The sequence below is a fragment of the Mus caroli genome, unplaced genomic scaffold (genome assembly GCF_978045245.1).
Source record: "Mus caroli unplaced genomic scaffold, Mus_caroli_1 scaffold_4, whole genome shotgun sequence".
Classification (NCBI taxonomy): Eukaryota; Metazoa; Chordata; class Mammalia; order Rodentia; family Muridae; genus Mus; species Mus caroli.
The window spans coordinates 8,063,004-8,084,590 of NW_028227259.1; the positions used below are offsets into that span (position 1 = coordinate 8,063,004).

General features: G+C 42.6%; 2 protein-coding genes across 2 annotated transcripts in view; one reads left to right on the forward strand and one right to left on the reverse strand.

Annotated features, from left to right (window-relative positions):
* Psmc2 (proteasome 26S subunit, ATPase 2) lies at positions 1-16,622 on the reverse strand. Its single transcript, XM_021162062.3, has 12 exons — positions 16,473-16,622; positions 9,157-9,194; positions 8,451-8,532; positions 7,662-7,761; positions 4,144-4,275; positions 3,687-3,759; positions 3,064-3,159; positions 2,356-2,520; positions 1,178-1,265; positions 519-721; positions 326-422; positions 1-241 (listed from the first exon to the last, which is right to left on the reverse strand). Exons 1-12 carry the CDS (start codon positions 16,540-16,542, stop codon positions 84-86), a joined length of 1,302 nt encoding a protein of 433 aa, XP_021017721.1. The 5' UTR covers positions 16,543-16,622; the 3' UTR covers positions 1-83.
* Positions 16,623-18,148: 1,526 nt separating this feature from the next.
* The window catches only part of Dnajc2 (DnaJ heat shock protein family (Hsp40) member C2), a 29,975-nt gene continuing 26,536 nt past the window's right edge, over positions 18,149-21,587 (forward strand). Inside the window, exons 1-2 of the mRNA XM_085836459.1 lie at positions 18,149-18,385; positions 20,139-20,329. Of these exons, the coding sequence (XP_085692585.1) occupies positions 18,322-18,385; positions 20,139-20,329 (255 nt within the window). The 5' untranslated portion in view covers positions 18,149-18,321. The remainder of the gene's footprint in view (positions 18,386-20,138; positions 20,330-21,587) is intronic.

Here is a 21,587-nt window from a genome sequence, read left to right on the forward strand (position 1 = left end):
CACAGTTTTTAACTCTTTTATTTTTGTGCGGTGGCAACAAGTTACAAAAGCACAGGAAGTTCTTTCACTCAGAGCCCTGGGGCTCAATTGTATGTCATGTAGCGGGGAGTAGCGCTGAATTTGGCGTAAGACTTGATGACCTTATTTACAGCTTCTAAGAAGTCCTTCTCTGTAGCAATTTTTCTCCGTGCTCGGATTGCAAACATACCAGCTTCTGTGCAAACACTTCTAATCTCCGCTCCTGTCCGACAGAGAGAAAACACGACTGTTAATTACGGCAGCCCTGAAGACTGACGGGAAACCAGCAAGTCTGCCTGCCACTCACCGGTACTGTTTGGACACAGGCGGGCCAACAGCTCAAATCGAATGTCTCTTTCCACACTCATTGAGCGAGCGTGAATCTTAAAGATGTGCGTTCGACCCTAAAAATTAAGGAATTCACATATATTAAAATGAAAATGTATAAAAAGACAAAAGTTGAAGAATTTTTTTTTTCTAAAATCCAGTTCTGTTTTGACCTCTAAGTCAGGTAAGCTGAACTCAATCTTCCTGTCCAGTCTCCCCGGTCTCATGAGCGCTGGGTCCAGAGTGTCAGGGCGGTTAGTGGCCATGAGCACCTTGATGTTGCCTCGAGGATCAAAGCCATCCAGCTGATTGATGAGCTCCAGCATGGTTCTCTGCACTTCATTGTCACCCCCAGCGCCATCGTCAAACCGAGCCCCTGAGAAGAAGGCAGAGAAGCAGCTCATGTCCACTTCGAGCATCACCACTCAGGACCTGAAAATGCCACCCCTTGGCTCACAGCCTTCCCTTACAGCTAAGTGCACATCCTACTTTGAAGTTATAAAACTAATTGCAAAGCAAAATATTTCAAAGCAAAACAAAATGAAATGAAAAGCAGACAAAACCCAGTTTGTTTTGTGTTGGCCAAGGCCTGCCCTGGGTGAGGGTGATAGAAACTGTGACGCTCCATTGGAGAATAACGAGGGCTCCTTTCGCAGCAGGCACCAACTGCAAACTGCTTCATGGGAAGGGATGAGACCTTGTGTCCACTTCCCTTGCTCAGGGCTGGAATTTTGCCCAGTTTGAACATGGTAGAAAAGAATTGACTCCCATAGGTTTGTCCTTTAACCACACACACTAAAAAGTAACTAAATCAATAAAATATCATTCATACCTCCAATGGCATCAATTTCATCAAAGAAAATAAGGCAGGCTTTTTTTGTCCTGGCCATTTCAAAAAGCTCACGAACCATTCGAGCTCCCTAATGAGAAAATTTGGTTATTACAGAGTTGGTTTCAAAATCTCTTAAAGTATAATAAATATACTGCACACTTTTCCTAACAGCATTCTCAATCATTATCACCTAAAGCTTTTAAAAATAACTCAAGTTTGAGCCAGGCAGCGTGGCTCAGGCCTTTAATTCCAGCACTTAAGAGGCAGAGGCAGGCGGATCTCTGAGTTCATGGCTGGCTTGGTAGAGAGAGTTCCAGGACAGGCAGGGATACACACAGAAACTCTGTCTCAAAACAAAACAAAACAACCCCCCGGTTTGCTGCCTGTATTACCAAATTAATACTGCTGGCTTCAACACAATATTACATAACTTTCCTGACTACTAAACAGCACTAAGGTTCAGACAAGAAGGTGTGAAATTAACATTCTTTGTTTGTTTGTGTTTGTTTTTGGAGACAGGGTTTCTCTGTATAGCTCTGGCTGACCTGGAACTCATTTTGTAGACCAGGCTGGCCTTGAACTCAGAAATCCACCTGAAATGAACATTCTTAAGTGAAGTAAGAGCAGCAAAACTTGAGTTAACAGAAGTATTTGATCTGTCACTTGAAACTACTCAACACTGAATTTGATTAAACTTTGAACAAAATATTAAATTAAAATACATATTAGTCAGGTAGCCCTTCTGGTAATCCATAAGCATATTAAACAGTGTTTTAGATATAATATATACAGCCCTAGTCTTTAACCTAAATATATATATTTAGCTAGACAATGTGTATAGCTACCCATGCTCAACATATAGACAATCCGTTTTCTTTCTCTTTAAACCACAGAATACTGTCCCTGAGATAAAATTTTGTTTACCCAGCATTTCTGAGTTGTTTGTTTGTTTTACTTCACATACCAAAACTACACTAAATTCCATTCTTCTGGGGAGGAAACATTGCTCAAAAATTTAAAAAGTAGCCTACTTAAGAATTATTATTTTCAATTTAATTTTAATCTTATTACTTATTCACTTTACATCCAGCTCATTGGAATTATTGTTTAATTTTATGCAAATACCACACATCTCTCACAGAACAATAAGTGCCGTAATTTTGACAAATTCATTTTACCTCGCCGACGTATTTCTGTACGAGCTCAGACCCAATAACTCGAATGAAGCAAGCATCAGTCCGATTCGCAACTGCCCTAGCACAGAGTGTCTTGCCTGTGCCTGGTGGCCCAAACAGCAGTACACCCTTTGGAGGCTCGATTCCAAGGTTAACAAACCTCTCTGGCTGTAACAGACACAAATTTTATACAATAAAGATAAAAATAATAAACAGAAACAATTTAGATCTATAATTTGTATGCTTGATCTAAAGTACTTTTACTTATTCTACGGTATAATATCTAAACCAAAATCATATCAATCTATCTAAATGACTTTTAAGGATGCTTTAATTATCCAGCCCTAACAACTTATTTTCACTTTAAATAATTATAGTGCCTAAGAAATCAATTCTCAGGTATGGCATGTTCCTATCCTCTAAGGCTTAACTTTTTTCTCTTCATGTCACTGAAACAACCATTTTCTTCTATATATAACAACTGTAACATACTTAGATAGTACTATTGACCACTCCTAATTTCCTTTATCAATCTAAGTAACAGATCTGTCTGGTAATACACCGGGCTACTCAATTCTTTTTGCTTGCTCCCAATATGAAGCTCACCATCTTTTCCCGCCACCGCCGTGTCATAAGCTTTCATCAGCTGTGGGGACACAGGCAGTGCCAGCGCTCACTGCATGGAAGGCTGCAAGACACTCAGCTACTTACATGGAGCAGAGGGGTTTCAACTACTTCTCGCAATTTCTCAATCTGTTCCTTACAGCCACCAACATCGCTGTATGTGACGTCGGGTTTTTCCTCCACCTAGGAAAGAAAGATTATACAACATAGTCTTAGGCTTTTGAGTAGCAGACCAGATCCTCCACAGGAAACCTAATACCATAACAACCAGTCTGTAACAAGAATGTTCATAAAAAAGGAGTTAGAACTATTTAGTATAAGTTAAGAGATTAATTCCAGTGTCCTAGAGCTACTTGTTGTGCTACATATTATGACATAAGTGACAATTACTGATAAAGACGCCTCAAAAATCTTTTCATTTTTTGGTAACTTTTTAGGGCATAAGCTCCATTAACTGCTTAAAAGCTTCAAACTTTTTTGGAATAGATACAATTGCTTTTTTGTGTGGGAGGCTTTGTTTGTTTTTATGAAATAGGCTTTCGCTTTGTAGCCCAGGCTAGCCTCAAACTCACTATGTTGCCCAGGCTGCCTTTAACTTGTGGCAATCCTTCTGCCTAAGCCTTCTGAATGCTGGTGTTATAGACAGGAGCACTATGCCTGGCTTGCAATTATATTAAAGTCATGCCAGTCCCCTCCTCCAGGTTTCTTACCTGCATCATGGTAACTGTTGGGTCGATCTTAGGAGGTAGTGGAATGTGAATTTGGTATTTATTTCTGTCCACACTACAGAAGTAAAAATAAAAACAAAATAGGTGCTCTTTAAGTTTTCAGAGGACTTTTTCTAGCTAGTGTTTAAGACCAAATTATAGGTAAGCAAAAGAGAAATTACGAAGAGGAAAAGTTATACAGAGTGACTTATTAGGAAGTCTACAGGCATCCAGTCAGTCCTCATTAACTGTTCTCAGGCAGTGCTGCCTCCACCTTAGCTGAGCATCCTTAATTGGGACACATCAAGCCATGTACAAGACAAAACGGTGGGAATGGGAAGGCTACGCTGGTGTGAAGCCAAGGAGCTCACAGAGGAGGAAAGCCTGGGGTTGCACCAGCCCTTAGTACTCTACGGCATTCTGTTTTCTCATTCAAAATGAAGGCATAGTGCCAACTTACCCAACTCTCATCCCTTCTTCGATGTCAGTGGGTGCCACCTGATCACTGAGATCCACCACGAACTTGGCAAACTGCTTCACATTGATGATGTATTTTGGGTCCTCCGAATCAGCGTTGATTATCTTCGTACATCTACCACAGCAAAAGGCTTCATGAGAGTAAGGAACCCAAACCACCAACGGTGAGGTGAGGTCCTGTTAGCGGATTGCTCCCAGGGCAGGCAGGGCAATAAGGAACAAGTGCAGACCAAAACTGCAGACACAGGGCCACTGCCCAGCCCCCAGGGCCTCTCAGACTTAGGCCATAAAAATTTCAGATAATACCCTTCCCCAGAAAAACTAAACCCACAAGTGTCATTAGTGGTTCTCAAGCGTGACTTTCTTCTTCATGTCCCCTCATTATCAGACACCTTTTTGTCTTAAGTGGCTTCCCTTTTTATTTTCCCTGTAAGAGCATAGCCATGTGTTTTATATAAAATTTAGTAATTATGTGTTTTCATTTTTCTCCTGGGTTCACATTTAAAATCCATTTTTGTTGTGATTTTTAATCTGAAAATATTCACTCTGAGAGATCTGGTAAAGGTTAAAATATAATGCCATGTGTATCCAACTATCTATTAAAGAAAATAGAAAATTGAGTATATAATTCATATAGGGCAGCTATTGCATAAACCATAGCAACAAAAACAGAAATACACAGCAGCTTCCAGCGTGGCATGCTGACATAACTGACAGAGAAGTATTTTGTTTCTAGCACACGTGATAAGGAAAATTCCGTGTATTATTACTTTAGCTGACTGGCTGCTACTTCATAGGCACAGAGGGAGGTTTTTGCTATTTTTAATCATGGGGAGGGAAGGCAGTGGGGGTGGGGGTGGGGGTGGGAGTGGGGAGTGTTCATTTGTCTTTTGCTTTAAGACATGGTCTAATTGTAGCTGAGGTTGACAGCACGCACACGGCGAGCCTCCTGAGCTACGATGACAGGCAAGGGCGGCCACCAGGTACTACCACATCTGGGATCTGGCTAATCTACAGTTCAAAAAGTAGGCAGGGTACGTTTTCCCATGCCTATAATCCCAACCCTTGGAGTCAGAGGCAGGAGAATCACTACAAATTTGAGACCAGCCTAGGCTACAGAGTGAGATTCTATCTTTCTAAAAAAAGAAAGAAGTATATATTCAGAAACTTTGACTTACAATATGGCTGAATAACCTTCAACAGCCTATCTTTACTGAAAAAAGCAGTAAGAATGCTAGCAGAACTATTTAGAAAAAAAAAAAAAGTCAGTATTTTGGAACCCTGAAAATCACTAACGGACTACAACAATATAAATATTTTTTCCTTTTTTTTGGTAAAAAGCACACGCAGCTCAGCGGAAAAAGGTGCCAAGGTGCCAAGGTGTTGCCAAGCCTAATGATCTGACTTTGATTTATTTCTAAGATCTATCTGGTGAAAAGAATCAATTTCCACAAAATTTTGTCTGACCTCTAAACACATGGTGTAGTATCCCATTAGAGTTAATATTTAACTTTTAAAAACATTAAAAATAGGGCTGGAGGGCTGGTGAGATGGCTCAGCAGGTTAGAGCACCCGGCTGCTCTTCCAAAGGTCCTTAGTTCAAATCCCAGCAACCATATGGTAGCTCACAACCATCCTTAACAAGATCTGACTCCCTCTTCTGGTGTGTCTGAAGACAGCTACAGTGAACTTACATATAATAAATAAATAAATTAAAAAAAAAAAAAAGGGCTGGAGAGATGGTTCAGTGGGTAAGAGCACTAACTGCTCTTCCGAAGGTCCTGAATTCAAATCCCAGCAACCACATGGTGGTTCATAATCACCTGTAATGAGATCTGACGCCCTCTGGTGTGTCTGAAGACAGCGACAGTGTACTTATTTATAATAATGAATAAATTGTTAAAAAAAAACATTAAAAATAAAAGAGTAAATTAAAAACTGGCTGACTCTCAGTAAGGACAAAAGAATCTTATTGCAGTTAACTCAGAGACTCTCTCCCTCCTGTCTGCAGGTGTGTAGGAAACCAGAGACCCACCAGCCTCACAACAGTGGAGCCAGGAAACCCAGAAGCCTGACTGCAAGAGGGGCAGGATGCGTTCAGCACTCCTCAGAGTCCAAACTCAAAGAACCATCGAGTGTCCGCCTCTACTGCTGCTATCTTAGGGCCTGTCTTTAATCAGAGATGACCCCAAGCTTAGTTGGAAAACACCAGCAGGGAATCTAAGAAAAGCAGCCAACCATAATTACTTATCATTAGTTGAGCAAAACAAGAGGCTGACAAAACACAAACTAACAATCAAAAAAAAACTTAAAAAATACCAGCAAGTACCAAGAATAACCGACACTGGGAAAGGGTCCTCTCTTCCAGAGCTGATGGATTACAATGCCAGTTACTGTTTTTTCATCCAGAGCCAACAGCCATTACTGAACCACACCCCAGAAAACGTATAACACATCAGAAGAAGCAAGAAATCATGGCCCTGGGATAGAAAAAAATAAATCATCCATAGAAACTGTCCCTCAGGTAGCTAAGGTGCTGGTCTCATTAAACAGCAACTGTAAGTATCACAAGTTATCTTCAAAGCCCTAAGGAAGCCATGTGTAAAGATCAGTGAGAGTAAGCATGAGAACAGCCTCACACTCAGTGTCAGTGTCAGTAAGAAAGCACTCCAGATCCACCAAAAGGGATGGAGCTGGGCCTGGGCGAGGCATGGCATACCAGGTTTGTAATCCCAGCATTCAGGACACAAACTAAAGGACCATCCAACTTCAAGTCAGCCTCATCCACACACATAGCTCTAGGCCAGCAGAGCTATATTTGCAAGGCAGACTCAAAAACGAAACACATCAGCCATTTGTGGTGGTGCATGCCTCTAATCCCAGCACTCAGGAGGCAGAAACAGGCAGATCTCTGAGTTCAAGGCCAGCCTGGTCTACAGAATGAGTTCCAGGATAGCCAGGGCTACTCAGAGAAATCCTGTCTCAAACAAAATAAAAATCGAACAAAGAAACAAATAAAAAGCCCTCAAGGAGCTGGTAAGATGGCTCAGCAGGTTGTAGGGGCTGCCACCAAACTCGGGCATTCTGCGATTACTCCCTGAACCTACATGGCAATGGGGAGGACTCCAACCCACACTGTGCACATGACAGTGCTCACACACAATAAATAAATGCAATAAAAACCACAAGGACTCCAGATTGCTTGTGTGCATGCTGTCACACATAGGAAGATGCATGTAAGAGGACTGGAGGGACCACTGCACTGTGAGCACTGAGCTTTCCACATTGTCCTCTATACTTTCTGAGCACCTCCACTTTTATATGATCACAATGTCACATATTTTAGTAAGTACCTAAGATAAAGAATTCTAATTCAAGATGCTTCTACAAAGCTTTATTTATGAAATGTGAAACAAAAAAATCTTTTAAGTACTGTATCAGTCCCAAACTCTAAAATCTGCTTAGGAATAAAAATAAATCCCTAAAGAGCATTGTGCATACCTTGCCACCTGTAATGGCTGTTCACTCTGAAGTGTTTGTTTGTCTGCAGCCAAATCCCAGAGGGCTGGAGGTGCCAACCCAGTGTCAGACTCTTTAATACCTACAAAGAGAACGATGACACAATTCAGCAAATGTAGCACACGACCCTAAGACTAGCTTCCTCAACCCCAGCACTGCTGGCATTTGGAGTGAGTAACTCCTTCCCCAGGGACTGCTCTGTACATTTTGTAGGATGCTTAGCAGCACCCCTGGTTTCTAGCCACTATACATATATTACGAGTGCTACCTTTCTGCACATCACAGGGATCAAGCTGCCTCCTGGCACTGCCTAATGCCTTCAAACAGAATCATTACCCCATAGCCCCACCCAAAACCACTGCCCAAAAGCAATCAGACCAAAAAAGGTAATGCCTACTTGACTTTTGCTTTGTTTTGTTTTCTTGTACTGTAAGATTTCACTATTTAAGTTCTAAGAAAATGTCAAGAGCCAGACAATATCCATACTGGATTAAAAAAAAAAATCCCATTTTTAAATCAATATAAATTTTTGATGTATTAGAGTTTGCTGAGCTAGGCTTTGACCAGCAGAAATATTATTTGTGTAAAGGATGACGTTACTTAATAAGGATTAAACACAGTTGTACAAGAGTATGTAGCAAGCGAGTGTTAAATGTGGCCAAATTTCCTTTAAAATCTGTAAGTCATAATTTAACTTCAAATTTATATTTAAATTTTTTTTAGCACATCGAACAATTCATGTAAAGAAAAGGAGTTGGGATAAATACGTACCAGTGAGCTCATTAATTTTTTTGAGGAGTTGTTGAATGTCATCTTCAACCTGCTTGATCTGCCTTGAATATGTACTCTGGCCCTAGGTGACAAAGAACAGCTTAGTTAGAACATAGGAACATCAGCAGCTTACTAATGTCACATACAACTTTAGCGTTAACAATCTGATGAGCCTTACTGTATCAGAACCTGGGGAGGGAGACCAGAGGAGGGAGAACATTTCAGACATGTTCCTAAAGCAGCGACTTCTGCATGCTCTGACAGGCTCACCCTGTAGTTAGTTGATCTGCACCTTAACTAAGTAGTCCTGGCTAACCTCACCTTCATGCTGGGTGAGAGGCAAGAGCTACCACACCTAGCTGGAAAGTAGCCTATTTCTATGCACTTATATTTTCCATTTCAAATCTAATTTTGTCACAATCATTTTAATTACAGTGACCATTTACACAAGTCATTTAAATATCTTTCGATATTTTAGCTCTCATTATTAGAGGTTGTGTAAAGACGGGGAGTAGGGTCAGGCATGCTGCATACCCACTCTATTGTCATCTAGAGGAAACTTTGGGCAGAGAACTCCTCTTAATTAGTGTGAGCTCTTTGACAGTCCTTTCTAATCAGTTTAGAAAGACAAAATAAAAACAAGTTTTTTTTTTTTTTTTTTTTTAACACAAAACATCTTCACGTTGTAGCCATTTGAAAGACTTACGTAAGTTTTCAGCAAGGCAATATCCCCTTCATCCAGAGCTAAAACAAAACAGAAACAAAAATTAAGATGAAGTTCAACAAGAGAGGGAAGCTGGTCATCGTTTCTGTTCAAATCAAAATGTTGTAACAGAGTTCCAAAACCTGAGAAAGACGAGGGGAGAATGAATTACACACAAGATTACCATTTTATATTGACAGGATTAATATAGTAAAAATGGCTATCCTGCTGAAAGCAATCTACAGATTCAATGTAATTTCCATTAAAATTCCAACTCAATTCTTCACTGAGTTAGAAAGGGCAATTTGCAAATTCATCTGGAATAATAAAAAACCTAGGATAGCAAAAACTATTCTCAACAATAAAAAAACCTCTGGTGGAATCACCATGCCTGACCTCAAGCTGTACTACAGAGCAATTGTGGTATAAACTGCATGGTACTGGTACAGACAGGTAGATCAATGGAATATAATTAATTGAAGACCCAGAAATGAACCCACACACCTGTGGTCACTTGATCTTTGACAAGGGAGCTAAAACCATCCAGTGGAAAAAAAGACAGCCATTTCAACAACTGGTGCTGGCACAACTGGCGGTTATCATGTAGAAGAATGCAAATTGATCCATTCTTATGTTCTTGTACAAAGCTCAAGTCTAAGTGGATCAAAGACCTCCACATAAAACCAGAGACACTGAAATTAATAGAGGAGAGAGTGGGGAAAAGTTCCTAAACAGAACAGCAATGGCCTGTGCTGTAAGATCAAGGATCAACAAATGGGACCTCATAAAATTGCAAAGCTTCTGTAGGGCAAAAGATACTGTCAATAAGACAAAAAGGCCGGACTGGAGAGATGGCTCAGTGATTAAGAGCACTGACTGCTCTTCCGAAGGTCCTGAGTTCAAATCCTGGCAACCACATGGTGGCTCACGATCATCCGTAATGAGATCTGATGCCCTCTTCTGGTAAGTCTGAAGACAGTGTACTAAGATATACTAATAAATAGATCTAAAAAAAAAAAAAAAAAAAGAACTGACTCATGACTCGCTGCACATGACCAGTACTAATTTAAAAAAAAAAAAAGGCTATGCCCCAGTACAGGGGAACACCAGGGCCAAGAAGTGGGAATGAGTGGGTAGGGGAGCAGGGCAGGGGGAGGGTATAGGGGACTTTTGGGATAGCATTTGAAATGTAAATGAAGAAAATATCTAATAAAAATTTTTAAAAAATTAAAAAAAGATTACCATTTTATATACTTATATACTGCACAAATAAAACACACCCACTATGGATCTTGGGTTTTTTTGGTTTTTTTTGGCGTTTTTGATTTTTTCGAGACAGGGTTTCTCTGTATAGCCCTGGCTGTCCTGGAACTCACTCTGTAAACCAGGCTGGCCTCGAACTCAGAAATCCTCCGGCCTCTGCCTCCCGAGTGCTGGGATTAAAGGCGTGTGCCACCACGCCCAGCTTGTTTTGTTTTTTTTAAATCAGGCTGTAGTCATACAATGAAATACAAAGCAGCAGCTGGGTGGTAATGACTAACGCCTTCAATCCCAGCACTTGGGAGGCAGAGGCAGGAGAATCTGAGCTCAAGGCCAGCCTAGTCTACAGTCCAAGTTCCAAGACAGCCAGGGCTACCCAAGGAAACTCAAATAAAAAACACAAAAGAAAACACAAGACAGAAATACAAAGCAGCTATTAAAATGACTGGGAATCTGCTTGTAAACACTGAAGGTCCTGTTCCCCCATTGGTTCTTGATTGATTAATAAAGATGCTAGGGCCAATGGCTGGGCAGAAGAGGTGAGACTTCCAGGTTCCTACAGGCAGGCTAAGAATGCAGTAGGAGGAAAAAGGATTTGCCATGCTTTGGAAGGAGAGCCACCAGCCATGTGAGATCTCTGGTGGAGTGGCCACTGGCCACTTCCCCGACTGGGCTTGGGATAGCAGGTGGGAGATTAGAAAAGCTGAGGGCAGATTTAGAGATGGTGAGCTGGGAGTGAAGGTAAGGGAGGCTTAGAAGTGCCCAGCCATTGAGCTAAAAGCATATCAAAAGTAAGCTAGTGTGAGTGTGTGAGTCATCCACAGATACAAAGGAACCTGGGAGAGGCTGGTGTTGGGGGGTGGGGGGATGCACACCCACAAGAGTGCTGGTAGCATAGTCCGCCTGGAGCTTGAAGCAGAGTAGTAGAAACTACATGTTACAACAGTTCTTACAGAAAGCTACTCAAGTATTAAGTCAATTAAGGTTAAAAATATTGACCATGCCGGGCGTGGTGGCGCACGCCTTTAATCCCAGCACTCGGGAGGCAGAGGCAGGCGGATTTCTGAGTTCCAGGCCAGCCTGGTCTACAAAGTGAGCTCCAGGACAGCCAGGGCTATACAGAGAAACCCTGTCTCGAAAAAAAAATAAAAAATAAAAAATAAAAAAATATTGACCATGCATATAATGTCTTTACAAATGTCTTTTCTGTTTTAAAAATATGAAGAAGTCCTAGATGGTAATTACCTAAATGTTATCAGGTATTATAAATTATTAAGTCTATCTCTAAGTGAGACATAGTTTATGCCTCTTTAGTGGTACACTCTGCATTGTGGATCTGCCTTGTCACTAAGATTTAACTGTGATCCTCAAGTCAATAGTCATGTGCTTCTGTGGGCATTCAAGAGCATGAACAGAAAGTGATCCTGTCTCAAGGGTCTCACACAGGTGATAGGACAGGTAGGAGCTCAGCCAAGACTGATAGGAACTAATCCTAAGTCTGGACTCTGTTAGTGGGATAGCCTCAGCAAGTAACATCACTGCTGTAAAATAAAGAATAAATACCTACCAGGACCACAGGTATCATACATACATACGTGTGAGCAAAGCACCAATAAACAAATATTTTTATAATCCACTGTACATATTTAAAAAAAACATTTTTCAATCCAGGAAGATGGTTTGCATAGAGAAGGCTGGGCTCTTTTGAAGTGTCCCGAGTAGAGGGAGGGTGCACTTAGTTAACAGCAACCAGAGCAAGAAACACCAGAGTCTGGGTGGAGCAGCACTCTTGTCAGAGTAAAGGGACATGGTAGTGAAGATGCAGTCCTCCAGTGCCAGGACCACAGCACATCTTAACATTAAAACTCTATCTCAGCTGGGCGTGGTGGCACATGCCTTTAATTCCAGCACTCGGGAGGCAGAGGTAAGCAGTTCGAGTTCATACTGGTCTACTAAACAAGTTCCAGGACAGCCAAGGCTACATGCAAAGACTGTCTTAAAAAAAAAAAAAAAAAAAAAAAAAACCCACAAAACTACATCTTAAGAAGGACTAGCTATGCAGCAAAATGGAGTACATGAGGCCAATCTGGGGTCACAAGACTCTCACAGTGGTGTAAATTATAAGACAAAGTTGGCCTTAGCATGTAAGAAGCTGGAAGTTCCAGGCGGTAAAGGCTCACGACTTTATTCTCAGGAGTAAGGAGGCAGAGGCAGGTGAATCTCTGAGTCTGAGGCTAACCTGGTCTACAGATGAGGACTTCTAAGACTACACAGAAAAGCCCCGTCTGGAAAAAAAGAAAAGAAGCTGTAAGTTTAATCCCTAGTACAGCCCCCCCCCCCCAAAAAAGGGGGGGGGGGCGAGCCAGAACTAGATAAGCCCCAAGAGTGAGAATCTGCAGTGCACACGTTAGCACACGTTAGCAGAGTAAATTGGGAGCCAAGGAAGAGAAGAATCAAAAATTTCTCAGGCTCTGTGCCTGGGAACCTCAATGTACAGAAATAATAACTAGAGAAACTGGTTAGCAGAGAGAGACACCTTAATCCATGTCAATTTTCCTAAGCTTTGGTATCTCTTACCTACAAAAAAGAGTCAGCTGGCCTGCTACCCTTTGGAGGCCTGCTTGCTGTCTGAAAACTTGGATTTGGGGAGTTCTGATCATTCCAAAACTAAGAGTCGATCACTGTGCCAAAACTATTTATTTGCACAAATAACAGCTTATACATAACACCAACTTTCCTTCTGAGAGTCTGGAATTTCGGTATGGGCGAAGCAAAACCTGCCTAACTATCCAACCCCCAGTAAACACAAAAAACCCAAAACCACTGGGCTCTGGCACTGAGTCTCTAACACTCTTCCCACACTGATAATTAATTATCACACCATCCCATCTTGTTGAGACAATCAGGAGCATCCGTGCAATTCTTATTTCTGGTTTCCTCCACTGTCCCTTTTGTCTTTGCACCTAACCACAATAAAGCCATAGTCACAACTGTAACTGTCTAAGTTCTATGACTTGTCCTATAAATTTCAGAATCTAATGGTAATCTCAAAAATCCCTAACACCAGCACATCCCCACTTGTCAACACAGGCAGAGAAGTCAGAAAGTAAAGTTTCAGTACCAACATGAAGTCAAAAAGATTAACTGGGCTCCAAGTGACCCCGTCCTTCTGGTCTTGGCTGCCACTGTAGAGTAGTAGCCACGGGCCTCAACAAAGATCACAAGGTGTCGATGCCTCACTAACCACACCGAATTCCTTGAAGAGATGCTCCAGGAATTGTGTGGCCTTATGAAATGTTTCCAAGGTCTCCAAGAACAAATGGAGCTCAAATTCATCAAGAAGGTGGGGAATGAACCAAGAGGAAGCCATGAGGAGCTGAGCAGCCTACTAGTGACCTCAAGGAAAGCAGCTGCCAAGGGCTGACCCTACCTGCTTGCCACCTCCCACAATAAACCTTTCTAAACTAGAGAGAAAGGGGAAAAAATGTTAACTGGGTCATATGAGAAGAGACAGTTCCAGATGTGAATGGAGGAAATTCTGGAGAAACTATTATAGAACACAATGAAGGACAGAGAAGCAGCAAAGAAGACAAGCAGTACAGCTCAGCTAGAGAAGTTTAGTAAGGTTGCCTAGCAAAGCAGTGGACAGTCAGGGCAACAGAAGTCACCATCTGTTCAAGTCACTGTGTGAATTACAGTGATTAGAGACAAATGGATATATACTACATCCCACATACATGATTGCTTCCAAACTACACTGGAGAAAACATTTAGGTGACCTCTTTGTTATTACATGGCCAGTTAGTAAAAACCAACACCAAGACTTACATCTAGGTCCTCCTAACAGTGACTTCATTCTTTCCGCTGTTTAAGCAAGGAGAAAGAAGGAAAGGAAGGGAGAGAGAGAAAGGAAGAAAGGAAGGGAGTGGAAGAGGGAGAGAGAAGGAAAGAAAGAAAGGACAGAGGGGAGGGAGGGGGAGAAAAAGAGAGGAAAGAAGACAGGGAGGGAGAGGAGACAATGAAAAAAATGGGTTGTAGATAGAAAAGAGATAATAGGTTTTCTCAAATGTATGCTTTTAAGACAAAGTAGATATTAGTATATTTAGAGAAACAAAAGGAGAAAATTCTATAGGAACACACACTGGAGTAGTGACTAAGTCCCAGGGGAGAAGGAGAGGTAAGACCAGGAACAGAGATGAGGTTAGACTTGACAGAGACTGGCACTGAGTCCTCTGAGGCAGAACTGAGTGAGAGGTAACCCAGAAGAGAACTCTTGAAGAAAAGGAGAAAGGTCATCCATCCACCAGCCAGGAGCACAGGAGCTAAACAGAGGGCTTGAGGAAGAGGCAAAGGGTTGACTGAGACTCTGGCCAAGTGGGGTCAACAGCACGAACAATCAGCAGGAGGGACCAGGTGAACCGAAAGCCTGAGTTGAAGTAAATTGATAGACAAGGTTGAAATGGTTTGAATAATGTGGATAGCCTATACGCAGAAAGAGATATGAAACAACGAAGTTCCCAGAGTTAAAAAGGAAGAGCATAAAGTATGATGGGAAGTTTGCCACTTTAGAAGTGAAAATGGAGTGAGTCTAAGCGTCATTAGACTGGGATGACAGTCACCAGGAGTCAGGTGATCCCAGGGTATCAAACTCCCATTCAAAAGGATGCCACAGAACCAAGACAGGGAACAAAAGATCATGAGGCTTGAAACTGCAACAACCTCATGGCTAGGTAAAAATAAGTCATACCCACATGGTTACCTTAGGCAATCCATTTAATTTCTCCAGCATTCATTTCACCATCTAACACAGAGAGAACTTTACCTTCACAATGTTTCTGTAAAGATCATATAAGATGCACTTAAAATCCAACACACTTTAGTCATACTTGAACTCCAAAATTATCTGAATAATTTTACAAAATACCCCATCCAGAGAAAGACATAGGTTAGTATAAACAGATGACATACAAACTTTCTGACGAAATTTTCCAATAGGCCCCGAGTTCCTGAAACTCTCAACGGTGTAAAACACGTTTAAGTCATGTGGCAGAGTCAGTGAAGATAAAAATGCTTTCTCTGGGAGAAGCAGCATAAATGGTGAAGGATAGGTGCTAGGAGAGTTGAAGCTGTTAAGAAAGGGAAGAGCAACATTGAAAAATAGTTCTTACGGTAAAAGAAGCTTAAAACAAAGTATGAAGACAAAGCTAAAAAAAAAAAAAAAAAAAAAAACAAAATCAAAAAAGAGGGGAGTAGGGGAAAAAACTAAAAAAGGTGTGGGGACGAAGATTACATCCAAATTTTGACCACATATCATTTTTGAGTGGAAAAAAAAAAAAAGTCAACAAGCCTACTCTCTGTGGAAGTCATTTGGCAATAATGATATCCCTGCTTCTAGAATTTAGCCTGTAACTTCCATGTGATAGGTTATATAACACGGTCATTTGTGAACTGTAACAATCGAAATCTCCACCAATAATTAAATGTTATTGTACTGCCACAACATAGGACAATAAGCACATGGAGGGAACAACACTTGTTATCACGAAATCTCTAAATTCAAGATGCTGATATACAGCAAGACACATTATGACAGACACACTCGAGTCTTGTTTAAAATATCTAGAAAAAAAAAAGGGCAAAATGGCAATTCATTTCTTGGCTGGAATCATGGGGCCAAGATGAGAGTTTGTCTCTTCTATCTCTTTTGTACCATCGTGTTTCAGGATTGTCGCTACACAGTGACAATCAGTAGCCAAGCTAATACAACTGGGAAGGAGGGGATAGGGCCGGGAGGTAGAATTCACAGCCCACCTGGCTGCCACTTTTTGAAGACCTGCAAGGCTTCACGAGATACAGAACCTCAGCGCCTGGTAAAATATTCGAGGGGGCGGACGTGAGGCAGACAGACAGACAGATGGACAGACAGACGGGGCTGCGGCCCAGAGCGGTCACCGCTCGGATCTAAGGCCGGCAGGGCACTGAGGCGGCGGGAATCCGGCGCCTCTACGGTGCCAGCGCGGGCCGCTCCCGGGTGGGAGGGCGAGCCCGTGTCCTCTCACCTCGGATGGGCTTGTCGTCCTTCTCCTCCTCTTTGGTTTTCCGCTGGTCCGCACCTAGGTAATCCGGCATTTTAGAAGCCGCAAGCGCCTCCGCGTCTCAGTGATTACACAGCACGTTTCCCGCTTCCGCTGGTGTCTTCCCTTTCTCTTCCCCACCGGAAGTAGCTCCGCGCCCGGGCGCCGGTTCCCTAGGCACCTGGGGACTGCACGCACGGCTGACCCGAGGAAGGGTTGCCTGGTGGAAGGAGACGTGTGTTCACCCCGCTCCCTCACAACTCCAGTTTTTTTTAGGTACCCGAACAGGAACGTCCAAGATTAACCCTAGCTCAGTTGATGACCTAAAATCGTGATTTAGTCACTTGTAAATAATGCACATAGGCGGGTAGTTTATTACATCTCTAAATAGTTTGCCTCGCAAGACTGGAAAGGCGCTACAGAGCAGGGCTTGTAGAATGCCTGGCAGTTTGGACGCAGTTAATTGGTGGCTAGATCTACAAATTGAATAAAGATAATGCATTTCCGTTAGGGAGTGTGTATCCAGGTTATAAAAAAATCCACAACAAGAAAGCAATCTGGTTGTTATGACGGGAAAGGAGGAGGGAAGATTAAAAGATAGAGGGAAGGAAAGTAGGTAAAGAATTTGGACATATTTCTCTAGAGGAGATACACAAACGCCAATAAACGGACGCATGAAAGGATGTTCAAATCAAAAGCATGTCATTCTCTTTAGGATGGCTTTCTTCTTCTTCTTCTTCTTCTTCTTCTTCTTCTTCTTCTTCTTCTTCTTCTTCTTCTTCTTCTTCTTCTTCTCTCTTTCTCACCTTCTTAAGATGGGCTCTGCGTGATCCTGGCTATCCAGCAACAGATCAGGCTGTCTGAGAACTTAGAGGTATCTGCTGCGACAAAAGCTGTGCGCCACCATGATCGACCCATGGATCGTTATTATATTTAAGAAGAAAATAAAGCTTGACGGGATGTTGGGGAAAAATAGATGCTGTTTACACTGTTGGTGTAAAATACTGCAATGGTTGCAAAAAACTGAAAATAACTAAAATAAAATCTATATAAACTACTAATCCCACTGCTGAATATCGAATGCCAAATAGTTGGAAGTGGGATTTCAAAGAGATCCGTGTACAGTCATATTTATAGCTGCATTAGCAAAGGGCAAATGAAGAATAACCCAAGTAGCCAAATACATAAGATAGGTAAACAAAAATGTGGTTATGGGAATATAGTATTATTTGGCCTTAAAAAAATAAATTCTGTGACCATTATACTAGTGAATACACCGCTCACATAGAGACAATGTTATAATATATAACATTATTAATATAACAATACAATGATATATAGTTATATGATTCCACTTTTATGAGGTACATAGAAATTGGTGGTAGCTCAGCACTTGGGAGATCTAAACAGGATATTCACAAGTTAGAGGCCGGCCTGAGTGACAATAGTGAGTGAAGTTCTTTTTCAAAATTATTTTCTCCGTCTTGCTCTCACGTGAAAAAACAAACAAACAAACAAAACAAAAACCAAAACAATCCTTTTCACGTAGGAACTGATGCGTCTAGGAACTGTTCCTTCGAGCTCCTTGGTCTCCGGCCGGTTTAGAGTCACAGAGGAAGTAGGCGGCCGCGCGCATTGGCGCGAGGCCGTGGGGGGTGGGGTTGGCGGCCGAGCCGCACGAGCCCCATCCCGGAAGTGCTCACTGGTCGTCTCCATGCGCCGGCTCCCGGGCGTAAAGCCTAGGCGCGAGGCTCAGACCACAGGTAGTGCGGACGCGGAGGGCCCTGCCTGCCGGCCGTGAGCCGCGGCGGCCGCGGGACCAGCCCCAGCCAGCATGCTGCTCCTGCCGAGCGCCGCGGAGGGCCAGGGCACCGCCATCACCCACGCTCTGACCTCCGGTACGTGCCCACCGACCCAGTTTCCGTCCTGCCTCGGGCGCCCCTGCCCCAGCCCTGTCCCTAGCAACCCCTGGCTCGGTAGCCTTGACCCCGGCGATCTGCTCCGGGACTCGGGGGACTGTGACGAGCCCCTGCTGCTCAGTGCTGTAATTTGAAGTGTCCCCGGTTTCTCGGAAAGGAGGGTGGGGGCGTCTTCCTTGTGCACCTGTGGTTCCTTCATCCTGGTGAGGCTGCTGACTCACGGAGCGGGCTGAGCAGCTGAGGACCGAGCCCTCCTGTACCCCGAAAGGCCCCCTAAGGCACCCCCCTGCCCACGGCGGAGCGACCCCGCTGCACGCACCCGCGTGCCGGGAGAGGTACAAAGCCTTGTAAGCGCTGTTCAGCCCTTCGCCTCCACCTTTGCTCCCGGCTGTGTATTTTGCTTGTCGGAACTCAGAACTTCCTCATTCCGTTGGAAGCCCCCTGTGGATGCTCCTGGACAGCTTGGCGTACACCAAGGATGGTTAAAAGCACAACTTAGCCTCCTGCTGTAAGGGGTTTTGGTTTATAGCCCTGCACGCCAGAAAGTATTTCAAGTGTCGGGTCTCTCATTTTAATGATCTACAATAATTCCCATAGCCGCTTACCGTGGGCACTTGTTGAATATAATTTTTAAATGTTTCCCATGGCACGTGTTGCGTTTGTGTGTCTCGGTAATCCTGTAGTGAGGGAAAGGCTTCTAAGGCTCTGTTTTGAAAGCCACGCCCCCGCTACTCAGCTGGTTCATTTTAGCGTTTGACTTCTCTCCTGTGTTAGGTGGAGGAAATCTTAATATCATAAGCCAGCTAAAACGCGAAAAAGAAAGGGTCTTAGAAAATGATGCCCTCAAATTGTGCACCAGAAAATTGCCCTTTGATTTCTTATGAAATTAAAATTATGATCTCACTTTTTTCCTGACACAGATTACCATTTTTTAATTTCTGTTATACATATCTACAGTGATTTATTCCATATTACCTTCTCTACAACAATTTAAAGCTTTAAAACTGCATTCGAATATTCTAGGAACTGGGTGAGATAGGTGTTGTTACCATCCTGAAATGATTCAATCTGTTTCAAGAAATTTACAGTTCTAGATTGAAGCCCTGAAGTTCTGGGTTTACATCCAGCCTGTGTTATTAGGACATAGAAACAGTAATGAGTTCTCAGCATTGGCTTGGGAAATTGTCTATTTCAACAGATTATTGTTGGAGAATTCTTAGAATTATTAACCATTTTAATAGCTAAACTGTTAATAATTAAGATCGCATGAGTGTGCAGTCTTTGTTTTCTTGGTAGCTTTTTATCATTTTTTTATTACCATTACTGGTTTCTTGCCTTCCTTTCTCACATCATCAGGAAAATATTGATTAGCTGCTGAAATTATTTTCTTTTGCTTAAAAAAATAACTGATCAAGTGTTTTTGAGTGCCACACAGCATGTGTGCAGAGATCAAAGGAAAAGTCCATGGGGTCAGGTCTCTCCTCCTTCATATGGGTTCTGGGCATTGAGCTCAGCTCATCAGCCTTAGTGGCACATTAACTGGAAGAGACTGCTGGAATAAAAAGATGTTACCAATGATAATTTGTTACCCAGGGTGCAACTGGTATTTTTATAGTTGGTGGTTTTAAAATTATATTCTGACATCATTGTTCTGCTCTTCCTAAGAAACTGTGTTGCCTTGAAATAGGTATGTTCCATGCAGTAAATTAAGTCTTACTGTTCTCCCTCACAGCCTCTTCAGTCTGTCAAGTTGAACCTGTGGGAAGATGGTTTGAAGCTTTTGTTAAGAGGAGAAACAGAAATGCTTCTACATCTTTTCAGGAACTGGAAGATAAGAAAGAGTTGTCAGAGGAATCAGAAGATGAAGAGTTACAGTTAGAAGAATTCCCCATGCTGAAAACACTTGATCCCAAAGATTGGAAGGTATTTGCTATGCAGAGCTTTCGCTCGTTCAGAGCATCAAACATAGGCTGCATTCCTAGTTTCCTATTAGTACCCTGTATTTTAAGGCAGTTCAACATGATAGGCATAAGTAAGCTCTTAATTGCTAAGCCTAGAGTTGGCGTAGCACTGACCATAGTGTGCTGTTTCAGCCATAGCTGTCAAACAAGCCTTCATAGCGAAAAGTAATGTCTCTGGGAATGGTGATGTGCACCTACAAACGGAGGACTTAGGAAATAGAGACAGGAAAGTTAGAAGTTCAAATTCCTTGACTACACAGCAGTTAGAGACCAGCCTGGGCTACATAAAGCCCTATCTTTTAAAAAGCAGACAACAAACTCCAGCAGATCTTTAAATCAGGAGTGGCGGTTAATGAAGTAGAGAAGGGAAAAAAGGCATTCTAGATAGAAGACAGAATACCAGAGACACAGGAGTGAAGAATGTCTGACCACACATGGGGGATCAAGGCTGTGGGAAAGTAGGCCCAGAAAAATCTAGTCTAGATGTTTATGCTATATTTTTTAAAGCTATATTTAGGAATGAATTAATATCTTTGAAGACATTAAGTCATTAACGTTTCCCAGGCTAGCCTTGGGGAGATAAGTCACTAGAGTACTTGTCAGACTGTGTAAGTTCGGCCCCAGAACCCAATTTAGAAAGTCTGGGGATTTGGTAGGGGAGCGAAGGGGACAGGACGAATCAGAAGACTTGAGGTTCTGAGCAAAGCACGTTATGTAATCCCAGCACTGCGGTGGGAGAGACGGGTGTGTGGTGCTTACTGATCAGCTAGTCCAGATACAAGGTGGACTCCAGGCAAGTGAGAGACTGACTGGAGGAGGGAAACGCTTGACTGCATGAGGGGTAACACTTGAGGGCGTCGTCTGGCCTCCACGTGCATGCACACACACAAACTCACGTGTCTCTGAGGTTGAAAAGAACCATTCTTTTGGCAATATGGAAACTGAGTAACGTTCTGCACAGGCAGAGCCTGTTGATGGAGATGTAGCCAGGGTTGGAGGAAGAGGAGCACACTGACGAGTAGACTAATGGTACCCAGGGCTAGGATGCAGACTAAGGAACTTTGCAGGGAGTTTTGGGTCAAAATATTAGTAAAGTTGTCTTATAGTTGGTTGGACATTGGTCTGTGGCTCATTAAGAGTCTTTTGGAATCTTTGGCACAACAGTTGAGGCTAAGAGAAGTGAATGGTTTCATCCAAGCCAGCCATGCATGTAAGTATAG

What these genes read in the sequence shown, in the direction of transcription:
- Psmc2 (XM_021162062.3), bottom strand. Translation starts at nt 16,542, where the DNA reads ATGCCGGATTACCTAGGTGCGGACCAGCGGAAAACCAAAGAGGAGGAG. An exon ending in TTGCCTTGCTGAAAACTTAC is followed by an intron (nt 8,533 to 9,156) that starts GTAAGTCTTTCA and finishes TTTGTCACCTAG; the next exon opens with GGCCAGAGTACATATTCAAG. An exon ending in CCTGTGTCCAAACAGTACCG is followed by an intron (nt 242 to 325) that starts GTGAGTGGCAGG and finishes TCTGTCGGACAG; the next exon opens with GAGCGGAGATTAGAAGTGTT.